This window comes from Halichoeres trimaculatus, unplaced genomic scaffold (genome assembly GCF_033239565.1).
Source record: "Halichoeres trimaculatus isolate MK-OKI-2021-1 unplaced genomic scaffold, fHalTri1.1 fHalTri1_scaffold_19, whole genome shotgun sequence".
Taxonomy (NCBI): Eukaryota; Metazoa; Chordata; class Actinopteri; order Labriformes; family Labridae; genus Halichoeres; species Halichoeres trimaculatus.
Window position 1 is genome coordinate 3,449,363 of NW_027437197.1, and position 17,445 is coordinate 3,466,807.

A 17,445-nucleotide genomic window follows, 5' to 3' on the forward strand; every position below is an offset into this window, starting at 1 on the left:
CTGAGTTTCTCTTTTACCTGGGACAAAACTGTCGCTTTAAGCGCTGAATAAATGAATAAATAAAAGTCTCCACGGAGAATGATGTGCTTCATGTTGGCGCCCTCACTTAAATTAAATTCACCCTCACCTTGCTGAGAGCGTTTTCCGAAAGAGGTGACCCATGCGTCTGGATGGACGTCACATATTCAGCTTCAACGTCTTTAAAGAGCACCAGGTCGACTCCTCCAATGAGGAATGATGAAACCTGACGTCTGATGTCACAAAGATGCCAACAGCAGGTAATACAGCAGAGGCAGAGAGCTGACCGTAAGTCCAGGCGCTCAGTCACTGCGTCGATACGGAGGTTATCAGGCTGTGCTAACACACCGAGCTTAAAGGCTCGAGCAGACAAAGGAAAATCAATCACAGACGTTGCAACAAATGATTAAAGTCAGGCGAAACGCATACCGTAGTATACGTAATACAGGGTCAAGTGAGTTTAAAGTAAATCACTGAACAGGTTTCTTGGGAATTTCTCAGCCTTAAACTTCTGACACAACATGTCTGAACTCATGATGACAGGTTAAAATCCCACAGGAACAAACTCCGTCACCTCCCTGCTAATGAGCAAACCCTCAGTGTGAAAACAAAACCCAATGCCCTGCTATTACCGTATAAAAACATCTGTTAACAAGAGCCCACCAATAATAAAGCAGTGATGAAACCTGAGAGTAAGATGCAGCACTTACCAGCAGAAACTTCATTTAAAAGTAATAAGCTGCTGTTCATCTTGTTTATTAGTCACATTGAGGTAAATTAGCAACGTGCTAACTGTTATTAACCCTGTTTCAGGCACAGGAACAAAAACACCTTAACTGGATTTATTTCCTGCAAAAACAGACACCTATAGATCTTTCTTTTCACAGATTTGGATCAGGTCATTTTTAGCTTCCTTCAAGAGGCTGTGAGGACTTTCTAGAAAAGCTAGCGTTAGCGCTAGTGGTAAAGACTGTCGTGATGGCGTATGTTAACCAGACTGTAAACCTGCTCATTTCTAGGGATGGGTACCTTTCACATTTGAAACAATAAGGTACAGATGCCTGGTACCTGACAATCGGTACTGGTACTCAACGGTACCAATTTTTGGTACTTTTGTTTGTTTATGTGGTAAAAAATATCAATGTTGTAATAATAAAATCTCAAAGTTTTTACAATTTTACATATTTATTTCTCATTGAATAAACTAGCAATGCTGTGTACATGTCTGGTATGAAAAATTACCTTCTCTTCCACTTTCTCACAGTCACAAGGATGGGTTCAGGTACCTAAAAATGGTACCATTCCACATTTTGTGAATCAGTTCCTGGTACTACAGACAGAATTCGGTTGGTACCTTTAAAAGAATCTAAAGCTGCGTTTCCACCAAGCGGACCGGTTTGGCTCGTCTCGGTACCGTGCGCTTTTTGCAGCGTTTCCACTGACTGTCCACTGACCCAAAAACCGAGACAAGCCTGCCCACTTTTTTGGGACCCTTTCGTATGGGTGCCAGACTGAATCAATCCGCTCTCGGAAGGTGGAGCTACAACACTGCAGACCGTTGATTGGTCAAAAGAATCGTCACTTCCTGTGAGACAGTGGCTGTATTTCTCCTGGTGGCACACAGACTTCTCTGAAACAAAGCTTGATTGTTCTTTGTATCAAAGAGCTACAGTCCAATCACAGAGAGGACGAAATGCTGCATGCTATGGCGTCATGCTATTGTTTAACAGCTGCGGCTTCCGGCATCCAGCTTACACGCCACCTACCATGAGAGGGCACACTTTGCTGTGGAAACGCAAAAGGGATCAGACTTAACTGGGCTGAACCGGACTGCTTGGTGGAAACCGGGCTTAACTCAGTACCCATCTCTATTTATTTTTGCTGTAAAGATCAGCTTTTTAAAAAAAAAAAAAAAAAAAAAAATGATGTGAATGTGTTTCTGGTGCTTCTACAGACGGTCTCTTGTGGACACTTGAGGAACTGCAGTTTTGAACACTTCTTCTGCTGCTGCATGTTTTTTTTTATTTTATTTTAACTCCTGAGGTTGCTGCTTGCTTTATTTATTTTAGTCATTTTTGCATAGTCAAATTTCTTTTTTAACAAAGAATAAAAACTTTTATTATTTCTAGACGACTGTCCTCGAGTAAACAAGGCCTCACAATCTACCATCTGTGTCGCACCATGATGATTTGATGTGATTTCTTTCTGTTTTCCTGCAAAAACTGAGAAGTTAATGGCGATTTCTTCCTGTTTTCCTGGGTTTTATGAGCTGGAAGCCCAAATTTTGTAAAAATAAACAAATAAAAACTTGAAGTCCTCTAAACTGTGGGTCCTAAATCTATAATCTACAAAGTTTAACTCTTTGAAAGGAATTGTGGAAATAAACTTTTCGATGATATTCTAATTTTTTGTAAAGGGTCTGTAGTTCACTGCTCTCTTTGTTTCATGTTGGTCTTAAAGATGTTGCTGCTGCAGCATCATGTGATTTCCATGAGTTAAAGCTAAGCTAACTGGTCCCAGGCGCTGCTAACAAAGCCTGTGAGTATATCTCTCACATCCTTTTATACAAAAAGGAAAACCTCCTTTAACAGAATGAGCTGTAACAGTCTGAACATGAGGGTTAAAAACAGCCGCTCAGGCTCAGAGTATTGAATATTAACACAAACCACTGCAGCAATAACACCGATAATCATCACTGACTGTCCGTCCTGCAACAAGCCGTTATTATGATGCCAGCTCTCAGAGGAGCCACCACGCTGGAGGAATAATTACATATTAAAAATGTTTATCACAAGTATTCATAACTCCCCGTGCAAATAATGTCACCACGAGTCTGGATCCCAACCCAGCACACAAACTAATTACAGTTAATGAGTGTGGGATGAGCACAATGAGGCTCAGCAGCTCTGATAACTGCAGAAATGCAGCAGCGTGAATGAAAAGCATCCACTGGCTTTATGTTTTATGGTCACATGATGCAGTCAGGATTACAGCAGCGTGCAGAAAACAAAGAGGAAGAAGCATGTGGGGATAAGTTTCATGTGGTAAATATTCATCTCACAGAAAACATCAATAAAAAAAGCATCCTCCCAAAAATACGGCTCTCAGTGGGACCGAGTATACGTAACGACGAGCAGGTGGGCCATAGCCGAGATAATAAAAACGACACACAGGTGCTCCCAGGGAGGCCATGAGAGGAGTTGGATGGTGTTTGTAAAATAGATCCTGTTGCTAAGTTACGGGAATACTGAGCAGTTTTGTGGACTCACAGGGGAATGCGTCACCAGTGGTTTCTGAAAGGTACTCATGCTTCGCCCTGCATCCACGCTCGCTTCAATGTGATCTCCAAAACAGCAGCATCCTCTGTCACAGCGTTCGGCCTCTGGCTTAAACAAGATTAAACCGAGCAAACAGCAGCTGAAACTCTAACTCTGAACGCCGCCACGGGGGGAGAGGATGAAACGTATCTGATGTTTTCATTCTGAAGTGGACGTCCCTCCCCTCGAGACAATATCTATCTCATCACGCTGGAGTCCGTGAAGCTCATCCTGCAGGGGAGGGAAGTGGTTAAAAGTCGCTCCGCAGGGACTGAGCCTAACAGGGAAATTAAATGCATGACTAGAAGCAGGTCAGGATCGCAGAGGGAGGGGGCTGGAGGAGGCAGGTAAGAGGAGGAGAGATCATATGGACATCTGCTTTGAGTTTCCACACATTAAGAGGAGCAGGCAATGCAATTAGACAAGCAGAAAAACCCTGTTACCTCTGGAATCCTGCCAACTGCTACTGGTCCGCTCATATGCACTCCTCCAGGGAAGTGGAGAGGAGGGAGGAGAGAGGAGACGCAGGAAACTTCAGGAAAAACACTCCTCATATTTTACTTTCTCAGCCTTATGGATTAGTGAAAGATAAAAAGAAGTGATGTTAAAGTTTTTCTCCCTTGTAGAAAAGTTTTGTGGCTTTAGTGGGATGTTTTCTGACTCTGTGCTCCATCAGAGGAGGAACGTTGTTTGTTTCAGGGCCCGTGGACCTGGACTTGAAGTCGATCCTTTCAGTTGAAATGCAGGTTAAGTTCCTCTAAGAGGATTGGTTTGAGTTAGAGTCTGAAAGCTGCTAAAACGTTGGCCAAATTTCTGACCTTTGACTCCACAGGAGGAGTGATTACAAACTTTTACTGTTTATACACTTTAAATATCTGTTGACAGTGAGATACACTGCAAAAAAAATAAAATCTTATGAAGTGTTTTTATATGAACCACATTCACCTGACCAGGCCAAAAAAAAAATGTTTCAAGTTGTTTAAAGACAATAAAAAGGTTACTCATATAAAGACATTGTTCTAGTTTCAAGCAAATTTTCTGACATTTTTTTCTTGTTCCATTGGCAAAAATTTTTTTACATGTTACAGCAATTCAGGTTTCATTTTTCTCTTTAAATAACTTGAAACAAGACATTTTTCTGGACTGATAAGTATACTGTGGCTCATTGACTATAATAACCTACTTAGAATTGCTCAAAATAAGACAAAAATAGTTTAAAAGGTTTCCCTTTTTTGCAGTGTGCAGCTGGTGCATCCCTACTATCATCACCATGACAACGCTCAAACTCCGTCTCTCAAACCCAGACACAGTCTCAGCAGAATCTGGTTCAAAGGGAAGTTGTCTTTGCCGCTGTAACTCCTGCACCACTCTGCGTCCAGTTGAACGTTATCTGGGACCAAGAAAACTAAATGCATGGCCAAAAACTGGAATCTTATCAAGTGTATTGGTCTTATTTTCAGTAGATTTCTTTTTTTTTTACTTAATATGAGCCACATTCACCTGACCAGTCCAGAAAAAAAATCTAATTTCAAGTTATTCAAAGACAAAAATGAGGTCTGAGTTGGTGCAAGAGAAAAGCTACTTGTTTTAAGACAAAATTCTAGTTTAAAAAAAATCTTTTTGCAATTTTTTCTTGTCACTTTGGCAGGTTTTTTTACTTGTTACAGCAATTCAGACCTCATTTTTGTCTTTTAACAGCTTAAAATAAAACATTTTTCTGGACTGATAAGTTGAGTGTGGCTCATATCAAGTGTAATCAGACAAATGTTACTTAAAATGAGACATGCACCGATAGATCAGCTGGCCGATCGATGATCAGGTGATTGGTAATCGTCCCATCCTCACATGTGAAGCAGATCTTATAAACCTCCAGGAAGGTCTGACAGACAGCCGTTGTTGCTTTTTGCTCTAAGACCTAAAACTCAGGACACTTTATTGATTGTTAAAGATTTGATTGTTTCACAGGTATTGTTCAATGATTTGTAAAGAAATAAGATTGGAGCACTGAAGGTATATACTGTCATAAATAAACAAAAAATAAAAATAGGTATCGGCCCAAATCGGTATCAGCAGGTCAGGCTTTTTCAAGATCAGAGATTGGTGATCAGAAAATTGTGATTGGTGCACCCCAACTTAAAATAAGACAAAAACACTTGATAAGATTTCAGTTGTTTGCTTTCAGAATAAAGGCAACACTTAAACCAGAGCTTCATCTTTATGACAGTGGGTCAAATGCAGCTTTTATTCTGGAAAAAGTCACAGATTTCATCCTCAACATGACATGAAAACCTCTCACAGGTCAGAGGACTGGTTGCTGGAGGCTCTGTGAAATGAATGATGCCAATCATTAGCGCATTTTCTGAAATTGCCCAGTTGTCACGGCCCTTTTTGCAGAAAATCCACAGGCTCATCAGAAATATTTCTAGAAGTAACATCTCTTTTAGTTACAGCACAATCCATATGATTGACTTTTTCTGTGAAGGTTGGGATACAAGTGATAAGAAATTAAAAAGAGTGAAGAAAAGGTTAACTTTTTTATCATATTTTATTTTACTTTTGGCTTTCTTTGTTCTGTTTTTTTATTGTTTTTTTTTTGTTTTGTTTTTTTTTTTGCAAATTCAAAATATAATCTTCCCATGTTTCTTGTATTTCTTAAGATACTTAAAAAAGCTGAATTGTTGGAAAAAAAAATCAAGTATGTTTCCCTCCTGTACTTTTTGAATTTTTATTGATTTCTTTTTTATTTTTATTATATTTATTTCATTCTTTTCTAGATAAAAAAATCAATTCAAATAAAAAACTAAAAGATCCCCGAACTGAACGAAAAGGAGCAGGAAAAAGAAATTGAAAAAGAAATATTGTTTCTGCCCTTTCTTTCAGGATACAAATCAACAATCACATGACAAAAATATAAGAAAATTACAAAACAGAACAGCTGCAACTTGGAAAAAGCTGTTTTGCGACAGATGTTGCATTACATAAACTTTAATTTGATGAATCTAACTTTATTTTATTCCTGCAGCATTAATCAATGTGATTGCTTATATCCCAAAAACCTCATCAGAACAAAGAAGCAATCTGAAATTGTTGACTTTGGTCTTCTCCATGCAAAAAGAGTGATTGCACTATATTGGAAAAATGTTGAACCACCTTCACTGGCAATATAGAAGAAGGAGTTGATAACTTGTCTTGGACTTGAAAGATTGACATATATTGTTAAAGGTAAAAAGAGGAGTTTGCCTTTGTTTGGGACTCATTCATGTCATTCTTGACATTCTTACTAATGAAAGGGATAACACTGACAGAATAACACTATGTAATGATCCTGCCTTTTTTTTTTTTTTTTTTTTTTAAATTTAGCTTTTCTCTTTATTATCATTTTTAAATTATTATTATTAATTCTATTATTATAATTATTTTTTAATATTATTTTTATTATTATTATTATTATTATTATTATTTATTTTTTGTGTATTTTCATTATTTATTTATTTATTTATTTTATTATTATTATTATTATTATCATCATTATTATTATTATTTTATTATTATTATTATTATCATTATTATTATTTTTTTTTGTGTGTGTGTGTGTGTGTGTGTGTGTGTGTGTGTGTGTGTGTGTGTGTGTGTGTGTGTGTGTGTGTGTGTGTGTGTGTGTGTGAATGAGCACTTGTTTGAGGGGACATAAATGAAAATGAAAATGTTTGTACATTTGATACAAAGTTTGATATGTGTCTAAAACTTTAATAAAAATATTGTTAAAAAAAAAAAATCAATGTGATTGCACGATGCATGTTTGTCTCATACGCAGGTGAATGTTAAGACTTATGTGGATCTTATTTTCGGTCTATTTGCAGCCGTCTTCCTCCACAGTCAGTCCTCCTCTTCCTGCAAGTTGTCTCCACATTTCACATCCCTTTGCTTTAACAGAGTTTTAATAATCCATACGCAGTCATTCGTACAGCCTCAGGGTCTAAATCACAACCAAAGCCCTGTTTCTCTCACGTCATCTCCAGACCGTTTGACCTTTGAGTCAGCGAATCCATCCTCACTGGGCCCTGACCTCTCCAAACCTTTCTGGGTTACCGAAAAAAAGGTCAAACATCGCCGGAGGAGGGCTGGATCTGTGTCCTGCATCACGTCCTGAGTCTTTACCCTCAGAGAACCTGGAGTGATGCAAGATCTCCGCCTCACAGGGAGCGAACCGCGGCTAAGTTTAGCAACAATGCTCAGTTATCAGCTCAGGGCTGTTATCTGATGGTATTGTTTTCACAAACCTTAAAGTGAGAGCAGCCTTAAAGCCAGCCTTTAAAGCAGCGGTGCATGAAATCAAAACTTGCATCCTCCAGTCTGCCACATGAAGAGTTTCAGGAGAGACTTAGACGCCATAAAAAGTAGAAAAATGCATGAGAAGGATTTGGATGACCTCATTTTTCATCTTCCTGGGAGTTTCTGTGACTTTCAGAAACATATCAGCATTAGTCATAACAACCACATCCTTAAACTGCATGGAAGTGATTTCCGCCAAGTTGTGGAGGCTAATATTAGCAAAGGTCACCGGGTCGATGAGTTTGCATTTCTACAAACTTAAGAGATCTCAATCTCCCATCTTTCATAGGAGCATAAGAAAAAGCATGATCTGGGGATCTCGCAAAAACAGCGGTGGTCGCACTCGAGGTCCTGTGTAAACACGGGAGAACAGATATGCTAAAAACAACAGCATGGTGAGCAAAGAACAACAAATACAGCAGCTCGTTCCCACACGCTCACATCAACACATCGAATGACAGCGCGGCTTCAGCAGAAAACACAAATAGATGCAGGGTCACATGCCAGTCACGGAGAAAAACTAAACCATCAGGCTGCTTTCTGCGCGGATAACCAAACATCAGGATCCCAAAAAGAAACAAAGAGCAGGGATAAAAATCTAATTCGACATCCTTTTCCGGTGTTTGACACGTTCTGTACACACTGATGATGAATGAAGAAGAAGGAGTTATTACTCTGACGGCAGACGAGGCTCTTCCTGTGCTTTAATGTAAAGGATTAGGAACTTCATGTTCAGTTTAAAGCTGGGTCCTGTGCTCAGAAACGCTGCTTCATAAATAAAGAATGATTGATGACAGAAGATCGACTGTAATCGTCACGTCCTTCCTGCTGAGCCGTGTGAGTGTTTGATGGATCCACTTCAACTCAGAAAACTACAGATGAACTTTTTAAGATGCAGATCCATACATTTGTCTTCTACCACTTTTCCTGTTCAGGGTCGTGGGTGACTAAAAGCTGGCACACATCACAGGAATCACACATTTAGAGAGCAAACACTGATGATAACAAAAGATGGAGCGATGTAGTAAAACATGACTTCAGTGTTAAACAAAACAGATGAACCTGAGGACGAGGTTAAGTTTGTTTTAAGTCTCTTAAATTTTAATTAAAAAAACACAAAAAGAAAAATGATGATGTAAAAAGTCATGGAGACAGCGGCGGGAATGTGGGCCGTATGCATTACAGTGCGTGACTGAGTGAAGTCGTCACAAGTATTACAGATTTCTTACTTCCTCTTTGGTCAGTCAGCTTAGTCAGCTTGTGTCTAATTTCTACTCACAATCAAATCACAAAGTTACTGATGCAACTTTTTCCACTTATAAAAAAAAGTAAAAAGAAACAGTTTCCAAGTGTTTCCTGTCACATGACATCATCTGCTTCCTGCTCCATCCAGCACGAGACATGAGGTGCGTCTCAATGCATTAACTTCGTGCCTCCTCCGTCCTCTCTCCTCTGTGGCACTGGAAGTAGTTTCCCAGTCGCCATTTTGAAGACTGTCCCAAAGCGATAATTGTGCTCAGAGGAGAGAGGATGGAGGAGACTGATCGGAGAAGCGATGATCGAGGAAACACGAGAGCCGGCTTTGCGGAAGTCTCTTCACTGACCGACACGCCCCCATATGGAATATCACTCTCTGATTGGACGCCGCAGCGGCTCGGACTTTACATGAAACTTTACAAACACACAACAGAGTTTAATGAGAGAAAAGACGAGCTGAGGAAAGGCACAGAGGATCGTTCAGAAACTGATCATAAATCTGGTAATAAAGTGTTCGCTGTGAGTTTAAAGCACAAAACACTGAACACAACCATCATCAAATCAATATAACGGAGGATTGATACAGAAAACTGACTGATAAATATCTTCCTGAAACACAATAAACTAGGTTGCATTAATAAGTTTCTTCACGATCAGATGGGCTCTAGATTAAGGATAAATAATTCATAAATAATCTCACAATTACGCATTTTTTCTGGTAAAGTGATCCATGAGCTTCTAACCAGCACACAGAATAAACAGAGAGCAGGTTTTCTTCATGGTAACGTGTTTGTTTAACTGGTTAAAGAAACAGACAAATCTCTGTTACTGTTTCTGTTTTATCAGAGTTATTACAGCGCACATGTGCAGACACACAAACAGCTGTTAGAGCTGACTGACAGATGATCCAGAGGTGATCAGCTGATGCCGTCGTCACTGAAACACGTCGCTTCATGTGACGCTCCAAAGGAGAGGATGTCCCATTGCTCTAAAAACGAATCTCCTCCATCCTCTCTCCTCTCTTCATTTCCTCGCGTCTCTCCATCATCTCTGGTGGGAGGGACTAAGACGCAACTGAACGATGCATGTGGAGGAAGGAAGGATGGAGCTTTGGAGCTTTGAGACGCACCCACGGTGGCTGTAAACTGTCCAAGAAAGAGCCAATTTTTTCATAAATTTCTTATGATTTGCTTCAAACATATTCAGAATTATTTAACCATTCAAGTCGCCAGAGTAACCCTCCACCAGAAATTACCTGGTACCTGGGATTAATACTTTTTGGTTCATGGGCTTATTTCTGTGAGTGGCAGGAAAAGATGCTGGTGGACACATCGCTAGTTGCTATCTAAAGAAGACACTGCCTGCAGGATTCCTCTTAATCATTTATTTATTATGACTATATTGCTATTCTTTTTATAACTTTATTAGTATTATAATTATTATAATTTGATTTATGATTTCATTTGCAGAGCATCAGACAATCAGGCCTTTGCTGGTTAAAAAAATAGCGCCTGATTGTCCTCGGTGTACCTGCCTTAGCTCAGCTATCTTCAGGCGAGAGGTACGGTACGCTCTGGTCTGGTTGCCAATCACAGAGACAGACATTGTGACACCTGCGCAGAAAAGCCCACCTGAACCTGACCCAGGGATTCGAACTCGTGACCTTCTTCATGTGAAGCAACAGTGTTAGCCACCACAGTATGATTCACAGTTCAACAACAGCCCTTTCCAGTTACAGCATCTCACTTCAAGGATGTTGGTGAACAGACATTAGCAACACAAAGCTACTGCCCCATTTCCATCATGTGGTCCGGTACGGATACATTTTGGTACGGGTCGGATCGGTAAAGCCTGACCCCCTTCCTTCTTTCAACCAACCAACAGACTGAAGTGTTTCTAGCTTCACTTTCTGAGGTGGGATCAGTATGTCTGGCACTTCAACAGAGGGGAACCAAAAAGTGGGACGGTACAGGTCGGTGATCTGGGGATCTGTCCCGGTTTTAGTACCAGGAAATGCTACAAAATGTGTGCCGTACCGAGATGAACCAAACGTAGCTGTCACCTTTACGCTCCTTCAGATTTCTCCATAAAGCCCTGAGTCTAGAGAAGCTCCACTGCTGGAGAGAAGCTTTATGAGCAGCACAACGCCTTATAAACACGTCTAATGAGGTAAACAGCCAAAACAATGAAGCTGGAGAAGGAGAAACCGAGTCACCAGACACAATAACACACACACACCAGAGAGCCCACTTTGCAGCACCCACAGACAAAGGATGCAGGTAAGTGAACCTTTAACTAATGGTGGAAAATTAGGCCCATTAGTGTGAGCACTTTTTATTACAGAGCGAGTCCTGCAGCCCTGGAGACGCGTTTCAAAGTGATATTGATGCAGTGAAAATACCACCAGGGGCATTTGGATTTTATGAGGAAAATGTAGCTCAGCAGCTTATTGCAACAATATCCTGTGAAACCTGCGCGGTGATGAAGTCAAACTACCTGAAGAGAGGCTCTCTGAAGCTGGGAGCAAACACGTTTCTCAAATTTCATTCATTTTAGAGCAGCTTCTGATCATTGGATCAGCTCTGAATCTGTTCAGAGTTTAAGGTGAGAGTCAGCTTTATGCTACCTGGATATTTCAGCTGTTTCTCAAAAATGTAATGCATAAAACCTAAAAAATGAACCCCGTATTTCAGAGACATCCTAAGTATGACCAGTGGTGTGCACAATAGGGGGATGGGAGGGAGATCACCCTTTCTAATGGCCCAATTGTCAAAAAACATGTGTTAAAGTGCCATTGTGAGAGCCAAAACACACATTTAAGTGCCTTATTGAGGGCCAAACATATGTTTAGTGCCCTATTGAGGAGCAAAATGTGCCGAAATGCCCGCTTGGGTGCCAAATCACACGCTTAAGTGCAGTATTAGGAACTGAAATGAGCGCTAGTGCCCTCTTGGGAGCCTATATACGCCTTTGAGGGCCATGCTCAGAGCCAAAACATAAACTTAAGGGCCAAATTTGGCAGCAAAATGCGTGTTTAGTGCCCTCTTAATGGACAAAGGGTGCTAAAATGCCCTCTTAGTAGCCAATGATCATGCTTAAGTAGCTTCTTGGGTGTTAAAACACAGGCTTAAGTGCCTTTTTGGGAGCCAATTTGCACCTTAAAGTGCCATCTTTAAAACCAAAATGTGTGTTTAATGCCCTCTCAAGGGTCAAAATCTGCTAAAGTGCCTTCTTGGGTGCTAAAACACACACTTCAGTGCCCTATTGTGCGCCAAAACTTGTGTTTTTGTGCCATCTTAAGAGGCCAAATGCTAAGAAATGCCCTATAAGGAGCTGATACAGGCCTTTGGGTGCCTTCTGTAGGGCTAAAAATTTGCCTGAAGTGCTGTATTGTGTGTCAAAACTTGTGTTTAGTGCCCTCTTAAGGGTCAAAGTGCACTAAAATGCCCTCTCAAGTGCCAAAACACACACTTAAGTACCTTTCGGGAACTAAAAGGTGCGCTAAAATGCCATCTTGTAACCAGAACAAGCATCAGTGCCCTCTTGGTACCCTATACACGTCTTTGAGTGCCATCTTGAGAGCCAAAACTCACACCTCAGTGGCCTATTGGTGCCAAAACATGTGTTTATTGCCTCTTAGAAGCCAATATGGGCCCTTAAAGTCCAATCTTGAGAGCTAAATTACAGACTTAAGTGTTGTATCAGGCACCAGAACGTGTGTTTAGTGCCTTCTTAATGGCCAAAGTGCACTAAAATGCCCTTTAAGTGGCCTGAACTCATGCTTAGGTAGCCTCTTGGGTGCTAAAACACATGCTTTAGTGCATTTTTGGAAGCCAAAGTGCAATATAATGCAATCTTGAGAGCCAAAACACAGACTTAAGTGCCCTATTGGATGCCAAAACATTTGTTACGTGCTCTCTTAAGAGGCCAAAATGTGCTAACAAGCCCTCTTTGGTGCCAAAACACACATTTCAATGCCAAAACATGTGTTTTAGTGCCTTTTTAGGATCCCAATATACACTAAAATGCCCTCTTGTGAGCCAAAATGAGGGTGAGTGCCCTCTTGGGGGCCAAGACGTGCCTGTAAGGGCCATCTTGAGAGACAAAACACACACTTACGTGCAGTTTTGGGTGCCAAAATGATTGTTTAGTTCCCTCTCCAAGGTCAAAATGAAAAAAAATGTCCTCTTAGGAGCCAAAACACACTCATTAGTGCTGTATTAGGAGCCAAAACGGGCCTTTTAGTGCCATCTTAAGAGCTAAATGACAAACCAAAGTTCCATATTGGCGCAAAAATGTGTGTAAGGTGCCCCCTTAATCACCAAAATGCCCTCTTAAGAGCCAAAACTCATGCTAAAGTGGCCTCTTGGGTGGCTTTTTGGAGCCGAAAAGTGCACTAAATGCCCTCTTACAAGCCAAAACAAGCACTAGTGCCCTCTTGGGTGCCTATACATGCCATCTTGAGAGCCAAAACATAACTTAAGTGGCCTATCTGGCAACAAAACGTCTGTTCAGTGCTGTCTTAAGGGCCAAACTGCGCTAAAATGTCCTCCTACGAGCTAAAACCCTTGCTTTAGTAGCCTCCTGGGTGTCACAACACTGTTTGGTTCCTTTGTGAAGCCAAAATGTGTGTGAAGTGCCTTTTTGACGGCTATAGTGCGATGAAATGCCCTCTTTGGAGCCAAAATGTGCGCTAACATGCTTTTGAAAAACTTGCAGAATTCAGTGCCCTCTTCAGTGGCCAGAACGAGCTGTTTGTTCCTTCAAAAAGTCTGTGCACACCCCTGGAGCTGACAAACCCTGTGTGTGTGTTATCTGAGATGAAGGTTTGGGAATAAAACAGAGACAGGAAACTCCTGTAGTGGGATGAATCTGACTTTGTAGAGACACACTCGAGCATCACATGTGGCTCCTCGTCTGCACGCCTGAGGAGAGACGAGCCAGCTGATACAGTTTCTATGGAGACCAACAGAGACTGAACACCCCAAAGCCAAGTGTTTGTCTGCGAATCAGCAGCTCAAGTTAAAAATTCATTATCCAGAGAAACTGCAGATGCTTTGATGCTCTCACATTATTCCTGATAAACCCTGATTTTATTCCTGTCCCTGAATCTGTCTGAAGTGGTTTCATGTTTGTTCAAAGACTGTGGATGGACGAAAACAGAATCCCTCTGCTGAAACGCTCCATCCTCCCATCAGAAGAGACACAGGACGTCTATCTGTGTCTCATCACATCTGATTTTTTTAGCATCCTTGTAAATTAAAACCAGCAGGCTTGTATATCAAACCGCTAATTCAGAGAAAAGGGTTTTTATAGGGCAGAAGACGTGGCCTGTTGGACACACGCTGCTTTGTTTGACAGAAAGTGACAGCAGTGTGGGAGTGAAATACTGTCTGAGGAATATCAGCGACGTGCAGTTTGTGAGACGTGTTCCAGGGATATTTTAAGAGGACGGACTTCCAGCAACAATATAAATAAATCAAATCTCTCAGCTTCTTGACGACAGGCGGGATTTCACAATTAGTGCAACTCAGTGCATCAGATTCTGATCTCACTGGCTAAAGAGGAGCTAGAAGTGTTTTTGTCTTTTTATACTTGATATGAGCCACATTCACCTTATCAATCAGGAAAAATGTCTTATTCAAAGTCATTTTTCTCTTTAAATAACTTAAAACAAGACTTTTTTGGTGAATGTGGCTCATTTTTGAGTTTAAAAAGACGTCTTCTGCTTAAAACAAGACAAAAACACTTCATAAGATTTTGTTTTTTTGCAACTCAAGGAACTTAAAGAGGCTTTGGGCTTCAAACAGTAAAGCCTGGACCACATCTGAAGAGCTAAAACTTAAAACAAGTCACAAAGAAAAGCCTCTCATCATGATTTCTCCCTGTGCCTTCCACATTTTTTCTCACAGACATTGAATCAAGCTCATGAAGAATTCCCATGACAGCTTTCTTGGCTTACGCGCACAAAATGTGACATGGAGGAAAGGACTGAGCATGCTCCAAGCCTCCTGAAACTTTGACAGCCACAACAGTAAAGTAACAGCTACTTGAACACAAATCTGTTAAAGAAACAGCTGCTGTTTGACACGGAGGGAAACAGGCAGGAGTAGGAATCTCAGAGGAAATACCCAAGTTTGATTTTACGCACAGAGAAGGCGTGGAATCCCAGCTGCCTTTGCGGGTTACAGGAAAACTTCATCATCAGAGCACATTCCTCCACTTACCTGTTTCCACACAAAGTTGTCCTCGACGTTTAACATCCAAGAAATCGCCACATGGATGGCAGAAAGAATAACTCCAGTGATGACCGCGGCGCGCATCCTCACAGGCAGCAGCGTGTAGATGACATGGATGAAGAACATGGTCCACCAAATCCCCTCAGAGGCACTTCTGGGCTGCACCAGCAGCACTCCAGTCACCTGGATCACGAGCACCACCAGGATGACCACGTAGCACACGATCCACATATGGTCCTGGTGAAACGCGTTCCTGTTGCAGACCACCATGAGCACGAGTGAGAGGAAGATGGCCACGGAAAATACCACCACGTACGTTTCGCTCGGCCTCCCCGTGCCACCGGAGCAGTGGAAGCCCAGCATGACCGTGAAGACCAGCACCAGCACGGCCATGAGCATAGTCAGACTGCTCTGGTTGAGGCGGAAAAAGTAGCGCTGGTAGAGCCGCTCCAACTTTTCCGACTGGAATTTCTTGGATTTGAAGATGTGCATGACGCTGGTGCAGCACGCCACCAAAGAAAAGTTTACTTCAGGCATGACCTCCTCCTCCTCCGCCTGGCTCCTGGGCTTGGCTCTCCGCTCGTCCAGACCCAGCTCCACCGACTTGGGTCTCACCTCGTCGTCTGGACGCTTTGGGGACGCGCGTTTGTCTTTGCTGTCCTCGCCATGGTCCTGCCAAGCCGACCTGGACCTGAAGCTGACCCTGCTGACGGTGGTGGAGGCTCTGCCGGGCTGCCGGTGGTCCAGATCATCCTCGTCCCTCCACCGACTGTTGGTCCTGGTGAGCTTCTTGCGCGGGGATCTGGCCGAGTATGGGCACCCGTTGGCCACAGACTCTGACTCTCCCCAAGCTGATCTGTGCTCGGTCCCTCCCCTCAGCCCGGGCGCACCGATTCCGGGTGGGCTGACACTGTTTGATCTGGACATAGCGGATAACAGGAGGCAGTAAGAGAAGAAAAACACCGCAGGGGAAGTTTAATCCACCGAGAAATAATGTCCGGAAACTATTCAGGAGCCATTTAAAGTCAGATGTGGGTTTTATTTCCCGCCCTGGGCGCTTTAGGTCCAAGAGACACTCATTGATTTCACACTGTTTGAAGCAGAATCAATTAGAAAGGTTTAAAAACAGAGATGGGAAAACTCAGAGCAGAAAAGCTCTGGGAATAAAAACAATTGCGCATAAGTCACAGGGGAGCCACTTTCACCACAAGAGGAGGGAACATTAGATCCAGGTGGACTTGGCTCTACATCATTGGGCCCAATTAACAGCCATCCATGAGGAGGATGCACGGCAACGCGCGCACCAGATGAAATAAAACCATTACACAACTCGGATAGTCCCCACACATCACAGCACAACATCATCAATTACGCTGCGAGCCCGGTGCATCTGCTGACAGGATCCCGACTCGCGTGGAAGCGGTGTGAGGGCAGAAAAGATGGAGGTGGAGGGGAAGAGGAGGCTGATTCATGTTGGTGAAGATTATTTCTCCTGGTGCACCTGTGCTGGAGCCTGCATGGCTGGCCGAAAAGCAGCATCACGATCCTCGCACTCCTGCGCTGACTGATGGGAGAAAGAAGGAAGGAAGGAAACTCAGCCGCTCCTTCTCCTCCTCCTCATCCTCCCGTGGCAGCAACAAACAGCAGCTCCTTGGTCCATGTTGAAGCGGAAAAAGGTCAATTTATCGTCAACCTCTGCGAGGAATCGATGTCCAACAGCTGTCCATCACTGCTCAGTCCTCCAGGGAGCGACTCCTGATTTGATTCGCTTTCAGACTCTGCGCGCGAACGATGCGCACGAACACAGCGGCAGCGTGTCATGAAGTGTCCCCCCGGTGCCACGGCGCGCTCCCACAGCCTCGATCAATCTGCTCGGTGTCTGTTTGGAGCATGGCATCACAACATTCACCGCTGATTGCTGCTTCTATAACCATTCAACCAAGTGTGCTTCCTGCAGGCCGCCTCGCCGCAGCGCTGCCATTGGAGAAGGAGGAGCGGTGAGTCACGCTTTGACGCGCTTTCATTGGACGGGAGGGCGGTCAATCCGCGTCACAGGGGCTGTGCGACCCCCGGGCGCTTTCGATGAATGGGCGGATCTCATCCCACAGCTGGATGGCCCCTCACACACCTCCAGAAAAACACACCCCCACAACACATGCACCTTCTCTGAACACGTTTGTCTCTCCTTCGAATGGAAGTCCCAGAAATCCAGGATGTTGTTGGCAGATCAGGAAATCTCTGAGCCATTCTTCCTGAAGCATGTGATAAAAATATAAAACTTG

At 42.7% G+C, this 17,445-nt stretch overlaps 1 protein-coding gene across 2 annotated transcripts in view; it reads right to left on the minus strand.

Moving 5' to 3' along the window:
- The window catches only part of adcy5 (adenylate cyclase 5), an 80,673-nt gene extending 63,566 nt beyond the window's left edge, over positions 1 to 17,107 (minus strand). For both annotated transcript variants that reach the window (XM_074694383.1, XM_074694382.1), the window contains exon 1: positions 15,152 to 17,107. In XM_074694383.1, coding sequence (XP_074550484.1) covers positions 15,152 to 16,090 — 939 coding nt within the window. In that variant the 5' untranslated portion in view covers positions 16,091 to 17,107. The remainder of the gene's footprint in view (positions 1 to 15,151) is intronic.
- Positions 17,108 to 17,445: the final 338 nt, after the last annotated feature.